The sequence below is a fragment of the Scyliorhinus canicula genome, chromosome 2 (assembly GCF_902713615.1).
Source record: "Scyliorhinus canicula chromosome 2, sScyCan1.1, whole genome shotgun sequence".
Classification (NCBI taxonomy): domain Eukaryota; kingdom Metazoa; phylum Chordata; class Chondrichthyes; order Carcharhiniformes; family Scyliorhinidae; genus Scyliorhinus; species Scyliorhinus canicula.
In genome coordinates, this window is record NC_052147.1 from 54,241,119 (window position 1) to 54,256,008 (window position 14,890).

At 50.9% G+C, this 14,890-nt stretch overlaps 1 protein-coding gene across 6 annotated transcripts in view; it reads right to left on the minus strand.

Annotated features, from left to right (window-relative positions):
• The window catches only part of pygl (phosphorylase, glycogen, liver), a 219,914-nt gene that overhangs the window by 65,153 nt on the left and 139,871 nt on the right, over window positions 1-14,890 (minus strand). For all 6 annotated transcript variants that reach the window (XR_005458132.1, XM_038778436.1, XM_038778465.1 and 3 more), the window contains exon 12: window positions 11,473-11,587. Coding sequence is in view for 5 of the 6 variants with exons in the window: in XM_038778436.1 (XP_038634364.1) it covers window positions 11,473-11,587 (115 nt within the window). In the remaining variant the exon portion in view is untranslated. The remainder of the gene's footprint in view (window positions 1-11,472; window positions 11,588-14,890) is intronic.

The window sequence follows — 14,890 nt, forward strand, 5'->3', positions numbered from 1 at the left end:
TCAAAACTGAGCTTCCAAAAAGACACTTCTATAAATAGTCCCAGAACAGGACTTATTTGCTTCATAACCAGTCAAGATGTTGCCTGAACATGTAATGATCTAATTTGGCATGCTGGTGTTGCATTGCTCCATTCAGCTGATTTACACCATGACAGCACCCTTTCAAGATCTTCAAATGCAAGCAGGGGATGCAGCTATGTGTGTGTCAGTTTAATTCAGTAAAGGAAAGGCTGTCAGCGCACACGGAGCCATTTTACTCAATTCTGAGCCCAAAGATTATGAGAAACCAAGCTCTAGATAAAAACTGAGTTGGAAATGATCAACTCTGCCTAGCATTATGGATTTCAATCTGCAATAAAGAGGGGACAAATTAAATGAGTGAATCCTCCAATGCAGTTAGTGTCCTCGCACAATTCCAAAAAGTCAAATGACTGGAAGCGGACTTCAGGCCAATTAACGTGTTGTATTCTTTATTACTTTTAACACAAGCCCAACTAACTCTTTTACACTATTTGGTGCTGAATTGGACTTCACCTAAGCTGATCATGGACAGAAGAACAGGCTGGCAAACAAGAATGGCAAGATTATGACAATTAACATCAATTCCTGTTTTTTTTAAATAAACAGTTTTAATGAGGTATGTTTTGGCATTGTAAACAGTAGAATTACAGAACGTGAAAACAAAAGGACTGTACAATAAACAAAGTAAACAGTGCAATTGCCTTAACCCGAACTATCCAGATCTGCCTAACTGACCCCCATACTACATTCCCCTAACACCCCCCCCCACTCCCCCGCTGACGATTAATACTCCGCAAAGAAATCAATGAATGGTTGCCACCTCTGGGCGAACCCTAACAACGACCCTCACAAGGCGACTTGATTTTCTCCAAGCCCAGGAAACTTGCCATGTCTGACAGCCAGGCTTCAGTCTTCCGGGGCTTTGACTCCCTCCAAGTGAGAAGTATCCGTCTCCGGGCTACAAGGGAAGCAAAGGCCAAAACGTCGGCCTCTTTCTCCCCCCGGACTTCCAGGGCCTCTGAAACCCCAAGAATCACCACCTCTGGACCCATTGCCACCCTTATGTTCAAAACTCTAGACATGACGTCCTCGAACCCCTGCCAATATCTCCTAAGTTTTGGACACACCCAAAACACGTGGACATGGTCTGCCGGTCCTCTCAGGCACTTTACAAACCTGTCCTCTACACCGAAGAATCTGCTCATCCGGGACACTATCATGTGGGCCCGGTGGACGACCTTAAACTGAATCAGGCTGAGCCTGGCACATGTTGCAGTCCCATTAACCCTGCTCAGCGCGTCCGCCCACAGGCCCTCCCCAATCTCCCCTCCCAACTCCTCCTCCCATTTATGCCTCAGCTCCACAGTCTGCGTCTCCCCGCCCCCATGAGCTCCTTGTAAATATCCGAGACATTTCCCTCCCCCACCCATCCTCTAGACACTACCCTATCTTGGATCCCCGAGTGGCAGGAGTGGAAAAGATGACACCTGCCTGTGCAAAAAGTCCCGCACCTGACTATACCGGAATTCATTCCCCCTCGTCAACCCAAACTTGTCCTCCAGCGCCCTCAAGCCAGGGAAGCTCCTTCCAAGAACAAATCTCCCGTCTGTTCAATCCCCGCTCTCCGCCATACCCAATACCCACTGGCCAACCTCCCCGGAGCAAACCAATGCTCTCGTTGCTCCCACATGCCTCCTCCACTGTCCCCAGATCTGAAAGGCCGCCACCACTACAGGACTGGTGGAGAAGCGCGTCGGCAAGAACGGCAGAGGCGCCGTCAACAACGCCCCCAGACTGGTACCCCTACATGAGGCTGCCTCCACCCGCTCCCAAGTCGACCTCCCCCCCACCATCCACTTCCTTATCATGGCTATGTTAGCCGCTCAATAATAGTTGCTGAAATTCGGCAGTGTTATGTACCATCAATTGAACGCGAGACGAGTTGCTGTACAAAAGTATGGTTTTAATCAGCTAGATGTTAGCCCTGCGGTCGACTACAGTAAATGGACGACCGCCGGGAGCCCTGGAGGCGGGGTTAACTCAGCCTCTCGACCAATCGGGGAGCCGTCACATGACTGGTCTCAACCAATCGGTCGAGAGGGGGGGTCAATGAGAGCTGGGGGGGGGGGGGGGGGGGAGAACTGGTGGTATGAGTAGTGCCGAGAGAAGGAAAAAAAATGTATCCTGGAGCAATGGTCCTTGAACTGTCTCCGTAACCCGGGCTGGTGGTGGAGACACCATGGATGGGGGAGGGGTGGCCTGGGTGGGGCGCTGGGGTCTGTAGTGAAGGGGGGGGGAGGGCCGCACGCCGGCGGGTGCCAGGTCCCGGAGGGAGACAGTGTCCTGCCGACTGTCGGGGTACTCCACGTACGCATACTGCGGGTTAGCGTGGAGTAACTGGACTTGTTCCACCAATCGGTCGGACTTGTGCACCCGCACATGCTTCCGGAGCAAGATGGGTCCGGGGGCAGCCAGCCACGTCGGGAGAGGGGATCCGGAGGACAACTTCCTGGGGAAAACAAGGCGTTCATGAGGTGTCTGATTTGTTGTGGTACAGAGGAGTGAGCGTATAGAATTTAGGGCATCGGGGATAACCTCTTGCCATCGGGAAATAGGGAGATCTCTGGACCGGAGGGCCAGTAGTATGGTCTTCCAGATGGTACCATTCTCCCACTTGACCTGTCCGTTACCCCGAGGGTTATAGCTGGTCGTCCTGCTAGAGGCAATGCCCCTGTTGAGCAGGAATTGACGCAGCTCGTCGCTCATAAATGAGGACCCCCGATCACTATGTATGTATGCGGGGTAGCCGAACAGGGAGAAGATGGAGAGGAGAGCCTTAATGACGGTCGATGTGGTCATGTCGGGGCAGGGAATGGCGAAGGGGAAGTGGGAGTATTCATCGATTACCGTCAGGAAGTAAATATTGCGGTTGCTAGAGGGAAGGGGCCCCTTGAAGTCAATGCTGAGACGTTCGAAGGGGCGGGATGCTTTGATCAGGTGCGCACGCTCGGGGCGGTAGAAGTGCGTTTTGCACTCTGCGCAGATATGGCAGTCACGGGTTACTGTCCTGACTTCCTCGATGGAGAAGTGCAGGTTGCGGGCCTTTATGAAATGGTAGAAGCGGGTCACCCCTGGATGGCAGAGGTCCGCGTGGAGGGAGCAGAGGCGGTCTATCTGCGCGCTGGCGCAGGTACCGCAGGACAGGGCATCAGGGGGCTCATTGAGCTTCCCAGGACAATACAAGATATCATAGTTGTACGTGGACAACTTGATCCGCCACCGTGAGATCTTGTCGTTCTTAATCTTGTCCCTCTATGCATTATCGAACATGAAGGCCACTGACCGTTGGTCTGTGAGGAGGGTAAACTTCCTGCCGGCCAAATAGTGCCTCCAATGTCGCACAGCTTCGACTATGGCCTGGGCTTCCTTTTCCACTGAGGAGTGGCGGAGTTCGGAAGCCTGGAGGGTTCTGGAGAAGAAGGCCACGGGTCTGCCCGCTTGGTTCAGGGTGGCCGCCAGAGCTACTTCTGATGCGTCGCTCTCGACCTGGAAGGGGAGGGACTCGTTGATGGGGCGCATCGTGGCCTTTGCGATGTCCACTTTGATGCGGCTAAAGGCCTGGCAGGCCTCTGCGACGGCGGGAAGGTCTTGGACTGAATGAGGGGACGGGCCTTGTCGGCGTAAGCGAAGAAACCCAGGCAGTGTTTGAGGGATTTGAGGGTATTGGGGAGAGGGAGTCCCATCAGGGGGCGCATGCGTTCAGGGTCGGGGCCTATCACTCCGTTACGCACTACGTAGCCAAGGATGGCTAGACGGTCGGTGCTAAACACGCACGTATCCTTATTGTAAGTGAGGTTAAGGAGTTTTGCGGTTTGGAGAAATTTTCGGAGGTTGGTGTCATGGTCCTGCTGGTCGTGGCCGCAGATGGTGACATTATCAAGGTACGGGAAGGTAGCCCGTAATCCGTACTTGTTGACCATTCGGTCCATCTCCCAATGGAAGACCGAAACACCATTTGTGACACCGAATGGAACCCTGAGGAAGTGGTAGAGGTGCCCATCAGCCTCGAACACGGTGTACTTGCGGTCACTCGCGCGGATGGGGAGCTGGTGATAGGCGGACTTGAGGTCCACAGTGGAGAAGACTTTGTATATCGCGATTTCGTTTACCATGGCGGAAATACGGGGGAGAGGATACGCGTCCAGTTGCGTAAACCGGTTGTTGGTCTGGCTGTAGTCGATGACCATCCGGTTTTTCTCCCCAGTCCGGACCACCAGCACGTGGGCTCGCCAGGGACTGTTGCTGGCCTCGATGACCCCTTCCTTCAGCAACCTCTGGACGTCGGACCTGATGAAGGTCCGGTCCTGGGCGCTGTACCGTCTGCTCCATGTCGCGACAGGTTTGCAATCGGGGGTGAGATTAGCAAACAAGGAGGGGGGTCCACTTTGAGGGACGCAAGGCTGCAGACAGTGAGGGGGGGTATAGGGCCGCCGAATTGGAAGGTCAAGCTCTGCAGGTTGCACTGGAAGTCCAGTCCTAGGAGTGCCGGTGCGCAAAGGTCAGGGAGGACAAGGAGTTCATAATTTTTTAAATCGTTCCCTTGGACCGTGAGGTCCGCGATGCAGCACCCGGTGATGCGGATGGAGTGCGAACCTGAGGCTAACCCGATTTTGTGTTTTACAGGATGGACAGGGAGTGCGCAGCGTCTTACCGTGGCAGGGTGTACGAAGCTTTCCGTGCTCCCGGAGTCCAGCAGGCAGCCCATTTCGTGGCCGTTGAGGTGGATCGGCGTCGTTGTTTTGGCGAGCGTGCGTGGACGTGACTGGTCGAGTTGAATGGCCGTGAGCCGTGGAGAAGATCCATCGTCGTAGTCGTCGTCGGCCGAGTGCTGGCAGGACCTTGTGTGCCAGTCCAGGATGGCGGTGCCCAGGATCCGCACGTGGAGTCGGGGACCAAAGATGGCGGCGCCCAGGACCCGCACGCGGAGTCGGCGCCCCAAGATGGCGGAGCCCAGGACCCGCACGTGGCGTCCGGGGCCCTCGTAGTTGCTGGGGGCAGCGTGCCGGCGGGCCGATCGGAGCGGCTGAGAGCAGGGGTAGGCCGGGCGCAGGGGCGGGGCAGATTGGGGCAGTGCGCTGGAAGGGCCCGGAAAGGCCCAGAGGGGGGGATCCCCGGTCGCTGCGCAGTACAGCAGCGACCGATTTAACCTGGAAGACCGACGAAAAATGGCCCTTTTTCCCACAGCTCTTACAGAGGGCGGAGCGGGCCGGGCAGCGCGGGCGAGGGTGTTTGGCGAACCCACAGAAATAGAAGCGTGCCAGGAGGCCCAGGGCGCTGCAGCGCGGCTGGGGACATAGGCATGGGCGTTTAAGTCGGCGACCTCCAGGGAGGTGGAGAGAGTCCGTGCCTCAGTTAGGCTGATGTCGTCTTTTTCCAGCATCCGCTGGCGGATAGCGGCAGACTGCATCCCAGCCACGTAAGCATCTCTAATCAAAAGTTCCATGTGCTCCGTGGCTGAAACTTGGAGGCAGGTGCAATTCCTCCCCAGGACAGTGAGGGCCTGGTAAAAATCATGTAAGGACTCACCGGGGAGCTGTTGTCTGGTAGCCAGCAGATGTCGGACGAACACTCTGTTTACCGGCTTAAGAAACTGTGCTTTCAGCTTATCCATGGTCGCGTCATAATCTTTTTCTTCCCCTATCATCGTGTGGGCTGTCAGGCCCACGCTGGAATCGAGAATATGAAACTTCTGTGCCATGGTGGGGGGGCTGCTTGCGGACGGCAGGTAACCATCGAAATACGCCAGCCAATGTTTGAAGATTTCCGATGCGTTCTGAGTTTGCGGGCTGATGCGGAGGCATTCGGGCTTGATCCGGAGCGCCATCTTCAAAATTCAAGCTGATTAAATTGATGTACCATCAATTGAACGCGAGACGAGTTGCTGTACAAAAGTATGGCTTTAATCAGCTAGATGTTAGCCCTGCGGTCGACTACAGTAAATAGACGACCGCTGGGAGTACTGGGTATTTATTCCCCGCCCTGGAGGCGGGGTTAACTCAGCCTCTCGACCAATCGGGGAGCCATCACATGACTGGTCTCAACCAACCGGTCAAGAGGCACATGACCGACCAGGGCCAATGGTAAGCCGGTGTTCTGCACCAATGGCAGGCAGCTATGCTAATCATACCACCACACAGTGCAAGTCCCCCTTCCCCCCCCCCCCGGTTCTGCTCGAGCATCACCCTCTTTACTCGCGGGGACTTGCCCACCCATACAAATCCCAAAATGATCTTGCTTACTCTCTTAAAAAAGGAACGTGGATTGAAAATGGAGAGACACTGGAACACGAATAAGAACCTCGGGAGGAACATCATTTTAACTGTCTGAACTCTCCCAGCTAACGACAGCGGGAGCGCATCCCACCTCCAGAACTCCCCTCGCATTTGATCTACCAGCCGGGACAGGTTCAACTTGCGTAGTGGACCCCATTCCCACGCCACTTGTATTCCCAGGTACCTGAAACTGTCCCCAACTAGCCGGAACGGCAGCTCCCTCAGCCGGTCCCCTTGGCCCCTCTCCTGAACTACAAACATTTCACTTTTTGTCATATTCAATTTGTACCCCGAAAACAGGCCGAATTCCCCCAGGGTCTCCATGATTCCGTCCATCCCCGCCATCGGGTCCGAAACATACAAAAGCAGATAATCTGCATACAATGAAACCCTATACTCTACCGCCCCCCGAGCCAGCCCCTTCCAACCCCCTGAAGCCCTCAGAGCAATTGCCAGCGGCTCTACAGCTAGCGCAAACAGCAGTGAGGAGAGGGGGCACCCCTGTCTCGTCCCACGGTGCAGTCTGAAATAGTTGGAAGTCGTCCTGTTTGTCCTCACACTCGCTTCCGGGACCTGATATAACAGCCTGACCCAGTCGATGAAACCCACCCCAAATCCAAACCGTCCCAGCACCTCCCATAATTAGGCCCACTCTACCCGATCAAAGGCCTTCTACGCGTCCATAGCCACCAGTACCTCCACGTCTTTCCCTCCGGGGGCATCATGATCACATTGAGCAACCTTCTGATATTCGCCCCCAGTTGCCTACCTTTAACGAACCCTGTTTCATCCTCCCTAATAACACTTGGCACACAATCCTCAATCTTAGTGGCCAAAAGCTTTGCCAGCAGTTTGGCATCCACGTTAAGAATGGAGTTCGGCCGATAAGACCCACACGACTCCGGGTTCTTGTCCCGTTTTAAAGTCAAGGAGATGGTAGCCTGCGACATCCCTTCTACTAGCTCCCTGTTCACCTTTGGGAATGTCAGGCCGTCTAAGAAGCGTATCATCCCCTCCGCCACCGCGCGGGGCGGGGGGGGCTCCGAGCTGTAAAGTTTGCAATAAAAGTCCTTGAAAGCTCTGTTCACACCCGCCGCATCCCCTACCAAGTTACCGCCTCCATCCACCACTTTACCTATTGCCTATCGTCAGCAGCCCCACATCCAGCCTCCACTGCGGGTGCTGGTAGCTCTCTTCACACACCTGTAGCTGAACCCAATGCGGGGCATGGTCAGAAATGGTGATTGCCGAATACTGCGCATCCACCACCCCTGTCAGTAGATCCCTACTCAGTATTTAAAAAATCGATCCGGGAGTAGACCCTATGAATGTGCGAGAAGGAGAACTCCTTCCCTGTCAGCCTACCAAACCTCCACGGATAAGCCCCCCCCCCCCCCCCATCTGCTCCATGAACTCCCTCAGCTCTTTTCCCATTGCTGACACTCTGCCCATTTTTGAGCACGACCGGTCCAGGCCTGGATCCATAACTGTATTGAAATCCCCTCCCATAACCAGCTTGTGAGAATCCAGGTCGGGTATCTTCCCCAGCACCCTCTTTATGAAATCCGCATCATCCCACTTTGACGCATAAATGTTGACCAGGACCACCTTCCTCCCAGCCTACTGCTAACCATAACGTAGCGACCTCCCCCATCCGAAACAATATTCCCCACCTCAAACTGCTCCCGCTTGTTCACCAGAATCGCGACTCCCCTGGTCTTAGCATCTAGCCCTGAGTGGAATACCTGACTAACCTAGCTCTTCCTCAACCTGATCTGGTCCGCTACCTTCAGGTGCGTCTCCTGCAACATTATCTAGTCCACCTTTAAAGCCCTAAAATGCGCGAACACTTTAGCCCTCTTCACTGGCCCATTTAGCCCTCTAACGTTCCACGTAACCAGCCTAGTTGGAGGGCACCACGCCCTCCCCCCATGCCAGTCAGCCATCCCCTTTCCTGGTCCTGCCCCCAGCCCCTGCCCCACGCCTTTGTAGCCCCACCTCCTGGCAGCACCCATCCCTGCCCTCTTCTCTGCTTCTGAAATCAACCCCCCCCCCCAAACAACAACACTCTGTAACCTAACCCCATCCCTAATCTGATTGAATACACAGCCCCCACTGTGCTCCTGCAAACTAGCTCACCCAGCTAGCCTGGTGGCCCACAGCTCCAGTGCCAGCATGTCTCCCACCTATTGCTGCCTACCTGCCCTCCCCCCGCCCCTCGAAACCATTGCCCTCATCAACCCAGCCCTGACGGCCGCCCCCTTTAAGAAACAGGCGCCACCCAAAGTCAGTGTAACGAAAAACAAAGCCAAACTCTCGCCATAATACAGATCAAAGTAATACCACTCAAAATAATACAAAGTCAAAAATCCCCACCACCATCCCCCTCACAACACAGAAAACCCACCGAAATCGAATAATTTTTAAAACTACTTTCCCCTTCTTAAACAAAACACAATTATCAAAGAGAAAAGCCAAGAACGAAACAAAACAAACAAATAAATCAGTGCAAACAGCATTTGAAACGAACAGAAAAGTTTCTCAAACTTAGAGCAGAATGTTCTCAAGTTGGCACCAGTCCTTTCTTCCTGGCAAACTCCATAGCGTCCTCGGACGACTCAAGGTAATGATGTTGGTCCTCACGCGTAACCCAAAGTCGCGCCGGATACAACAGACCGAACTTAACCTGCTTCTCGAACAGGATCGACTTGACTTGATTAAAGCCTGCCCTCTTCTTGGCCACCTCCACGCTTAGATCTTGGTACACCCGCAAAATGCTGTTGTCCCACTTACAGCTCCGCGTGCGCATGGCCCATTGGAGAATACGGTCCTTATCCAGGTATCTATGGAACCTGACCACCCGAGGGGGTCTCCCTGCCGCAGCTTCCTTGCCAGCGTTCTTTACGCCCAATCCACCTCCAAAGGTCGGGGGAAAGCCCCATCTCCCAGCAGCTTCTGGAACATGTTCGCAACAAAATCCCTGGGATCAGCTCCCTCCGAGAAGCCAACAATCCTTAGGTTCTGCCTACGGGACCTGTTCGCCAAATCCTCTCCCTGTTCCAGCAGCCTTTTCTGCCGGTCCCTCAGCATCCCCACCTCCATCTCCACCTGATGTTCCTCCTGTTCAGCAAGCGCCTTCTCCAGTTTCTGGATCGCCTAGTCCTGGGCATCTAGCCTCCGCTCCATCCTCTCCACCGTTTCCTTAATCGGGTCCAGACATTCCCGTTTCTGTCTGGCAAAGCCTTCCCGGATGACCTGCATTAGCTCCTCCGTTGATGGTTGGGCCGAAACCCCAGGGGTCTGGACACCGGCCATCTTGTCCGCTGCTGCAGCCAACACCCAGCTCGACCCTGACTTTTTGTTTCTTGCCTTTCGATCTCTTCGGGCTCTTTGTTCCATAAACCAATATATACAACGAACACTTGTTCACTGTTTCTTCAAATCCTGCACTTAAAAGCGCAAACAAAGTCGGGGGAAAGGTCCGAATGTCTAGCCAGAGCGGGAGCCACCAACTGTGTGACCTACTCCCTCACGGTCGCTACCGGAGATCAACATCAATTCCTGTTAACCAGAGTATATACTTTTGCAATGTATAATACGGCATATCATTTCATTTACTGATGATAAATTTGGATTCAACACACAGTCAATTCTTAACAAATATTTGGAAACATAGTATTTTATATCAGAAAAATAGGCTACTTGGTGCATTAATCTGAGTCAATGCTTTTTCTTCACGAGTTACCTAGTTTAATCCTACACTATAGCATTCCTCTTTTTCATGTGATAACTTAATTCACTGTTAAATTACTGTTGAATCTTCTTCAACAATGGGCTGTACACAACATTTCTACTTTCAATCACTCCCTATGAAATTTTATTTTTAGCCTCCTCTTGACTCTGTGTCCTCGTTACTCTCTTGACGATCTGTGGAAATAATCTATCACTATTAACTTTATCGTAACTGTGACACAGACTTGATATTTTTCTGAATTCATAGCTTGTATATATTATCAAAATTGCTTGAGTGCTCAAATCTCACAGGGGTACAAGGGGTGGAATCGTAACAACTTTAAAAATAATCGTGAGTCAGAAGCATTTCTGGGGCTGAACGCCACATTTTTTGGCAGTTTACCCGCTGGCATGGCCTTCTGGAATATGACCGTCATTTAATCCTACAGAGCCGAAGGAAGCTATTCAGCCCATCTCGTCAGCACCGAAAAAGCACCAAACGTAAGCCCAGCACCCCACCCTATCTCCATAACCCGACCTACCTAGGACACTAAGGGGCAATTTAACATGGCCAATCCACATAACGTGCACATCTTTGGACAGTGGAGCACCCAGAGGAAACCCACAGACACAGAGAGAATGTACAAACTCCACATAGTCACCCAAGGTCAGAATCAAACCCAGGTCCCTGGCACCGTGAGGCAGCAGTGCTAACCATGTGCCACGATGCCATCCTCTAATTATCCGCTTCCTTAGCCTGCAGCCTTGGAAGGATGACGACACCACAAGCAGAAGTGGGTGCAGATTTTGTAGGAAGATGACAGCGAGGGTGACACTGTCTTTGTTAAAACAAACTGCAGCCATGCCTGCTAAGCTACTCGTGTCGATAGGAAACCCCCCACAGTAAGGCCTATGACCACAGATCTGTGGCTTCGGTGGGGGTGCCAGTACAAAAGACCTCATGGGACTCTGGTAAATCAAAATCACATGCAGGTGTGTAGGCGTGTCCTCAATTTGCCCACATTTGGACAATCAGATATGAAAATTGGCTGCCGCTGTCGTCAGTTAGGTAGCTCTTGCCTTTTTACCTGGCCTCTGATAATATTGGCTGGAGACGAGATCTCGCAGCCCATCGACCCACACCCTCCTGTCCTACCTTCCTCCTGGTCCCGCTGTCAAAGCCGCCTCAGTGGGACTGATATGATTCCATCCAGGATGTTTTTCAAAGGAAAAGGCACATACAGAGACTAAACAGATGGGCCACAATTACAGACTGGAAAGGAAAACTGGATGAGGTGTATAACAAGTGGCTAATTCATTAACATCTTTTTGTGTCCCTGCAAAATTAAGTTGCACATTTGTAGTTGTTGGATGGTCAACTGCATACCTCGGCTATAAGGGCAGCCAGTCCCGGATTGCAAAGCAAAAGCCATCGTCTGGGAGTGATTCCATTCGTCTTATTCTGAAATTTTACTGGCTCAATATCACTGAAGTCCTTAAATCTGAATTAAAGTAAAAAGAATAGAAAATCTAAAAAAAATTACCGATTAAAAAGAAAGCTTTGATTTTTAATATTTATAAAATGTAACTTAAAAAAGTACAGGATACCAATAAAGACAAACAAGAAAAAAAAATTGATTTAAAATAATCCCTTGGGATAGGGTACAATCCAAAGCATTCATTAAAAACATACTATGGTACAGAACTGGAAAAAATAATTAATAATAATCAATAATCTTTTATTTCTGTCGCAAGTAGGCTTGCATTAAAACTGCAATGAAGTTACTGTGATAATCCCCTCGTCGCCACACTATGGCGCCTGTTTAGGTACACTCAGGGAGAATTCAGAATGTCTAATTTATCTAACAAGCATGACTTTCAGGTCTTGTGGGAGAAATTGGAGGAAACCCACCCAGACACAGGGAGAATGTGCAGACTCCTCACAGACAGTGACCCAAGCCAGGAATCGAACCCGGGTCCCTGCCGCTGTGAAGCAACAATGCTAACCACTGTGCTAATATAATTAACTGGTTCTATTTCTTGAAATCAGGTAAATTTTTCAATTGAATTTATTTATTGTCACACGTACCGAAGTACAGTGAAAAGTATTTTTCTGTGACCAAGGAACGTACACAGTACATCCACAGTCGACAAGAAAAGTAGATAGTTACAGTGAATGCGAAAAAGTACACAGTACATTGACAAATAAGTAATTAGTTACAGTATGGAATAATGGGAAAATAACAAGGAAATATAACATAAGCAAGAGCACCATAGGGCGTCGTAAATAATGTCTTATATGGAAAAGATCAGTCCGAGGGAGAGTCGTTGAGGAGTTTGCTAACTATGGGAAAGAAGCTGTTCCTAAGTCTGGATGTGCGGGTCTTCAGACTTCTGTATCTTCTGCCAGATGGAAGGTCTGGAAGAGGGCAATACCTGGGTACGAGGGGTCTCTGACAATGCTGTCTGCCTTCCTGAGACAGCGGGAGGTGTAGACAGAATTAATGGGAGGGTGGCAGTGCTCATTCATAACTCCCTCTCTTACCGCTCTCATCCCCAACACAAGGCAGTACACCCCCGCGTAAAGTGGTTCGCTGTGGTGATGATTCACAGTTGGCTGAACAGAATGTAAAAAATAAACACAAAGCATTAAAAGTATCTTCCTGTGGGCTCTTCCAGTCCGTTCTCCGCAACAAACTTGTCCGCATACGAAGGGGCCGTGAAGAGGTGCTCCCTGCCTTAGTACATGACCCAGAACTTGGCTGGGTACGGCATCCCAAACCTTAAGCTGTTTCTGTACAGTGCGACCTTCGCCCTATTAAATTTGGCCCAGCGTTTGGCCAGGTCTGCTCCAATGTTCTGGTATATCTGGATCCGGTGGCCTTCCCATTTACAGTTTTTGGTTTGTCTGGCCCAGCGCAGGATTCATTCCCGGTTTTGGTACATGTGCATCTTGGTAATTATCGCCCTCGGCTGTTCCCCGGTTTTGAGCTTTGGATGAAGCGACCGGTGCGCTCTGTCGATTTCTGGTGGGTTGGGGAAGCTATCCCTTCCCACCAGGTTGCCCAGCATTTAGGCCACATAGTCTGTGGGGTTCCTACATTTGATCACCTCCGGTAGGCCGATTCGTAGGTGTTGCCACCACGACCGGCTCTCCTGGTCCTCCACTTTTCCCTTCTGGGTCCCTTGCGTCGTGACCAGCCTTGCCACCTCCTTTTCCAGGGCGATGATCTGGTCCCCCTGGTCTGTTACAGCCCTTTCTAGCTCCTCGATTGATTCTTACTGGGCTTCCAGTCGCCTTTCCGCTTGGTCCAGGGCCACCTGCATGGTCACCATAGCTTCGACAAACGCACCCTTCACCGCGGCTTGGTGTCCAATTTTGTTTCCTCCCGATGCTCTCTCATTTCTCGAGAGAAACATCCTTCACCTGTCGCCTGGTGTGGGGGGCTTCTCATGCGGTAGGCTGGTCCCTCTCGCTTTGGCGAAGTCGAGTTTTCCCGTCTCGTGCATTGGTCGGTTCAGTTGTTTGCTTCTCCAGGCCTTTTCCGCTCCTGGTCTCCACTTATCCTCTGGATTGGGTGCTGTTTGACAATTTTTCCCTTCTGTCGTGTTTTGGTAGTGGTGTGGGAATGTTTTGTGGTGTTAGCGGGCGTTTTGGGGCAAAAAAAGGATTTTTTTCAGGTTTGTGGGAGGAGAGCCACCTGATATGCAACTTCTCTAAGCACATCCCCATCACCGGAAGTGCCATTCAATACCAAAATAACCTAATTGGTGAAGTTTTGGAATGTTGCTGGCACATTCTTCGTACCGAAAGCCATGACCTTAAATTAATACATACCATTTGGTGTCACAATGGCAGAAACCTCCTTGGTCCTGTCTGATAAAGATACTTGCTAATATCCTTTCTGTAAGTCAAGTTTGGTAATAAACTGTGCTTGTCCCATCTTTTCTACACAGTCATCCAAATGAGGAATAAGGTGCGAATCTGACTTCTTAACTGCATTGATCTTTCCATACGCAATCGTTGTGTTGATTCGGTTTTGGTATCATGGAAATTGGTGACTTCAATCACTGCAAGTCACTTTGATGATATCATCCTTACGCATTCTGTCAATCGCTTTTTGTACCTGTGCTAACTTTAGTGGATTGAGTCTTTATGGATGTTGTTTAATGGAAGTAGCATTTCCTATATCTGCATTATGTGCATTTATTTTTGTACTTCCCAATTTATTCCCATGTACAGCTCTATGTGACTGTAATATTTTTCAGGTCATTTTGCTTTTCCTCTGAAAGGTAACTCAATAATGTATTACAATTTTTAAAAATTAATAAATTTTGAGTACCCAATTAAGGGGCAATTTAGTGTGTCCAATCTACCTAGCCTGGACATCTTTGGGTTGTGGGGGCGAAACCCATGCAAACACGGGGAGAATGTGAAAACTCCACACGGACAGTGACCCAGAGCCAGGATTGAACCTGGGACCTCGGCGCTGTGAGGCAGCAGGGCTAATCCACTGCGCCACCATGCTGCCCTATGTATTACAATTTTTAATACTTCCTCATGATTCAATTTAATGTGAGGAATGTCAAATTCAGAATCATCCAGATTTATCTCTTCTACCCGAGTTAAAATGACTTACACTTTCTCACTGTCTGTGCGGTGTCTGCACATCCTCCCTGTGTGTGCATGGGTTTCCTCCAGGTGCTCCGGTTTCCTCCCACAGTCCAAAGATGTGCAGGTTAGATGGATTGGCCATGTTAAATTGCCCTTAGTGTCCAAAATTGCCCTTAGTGTTGGGTGGGGT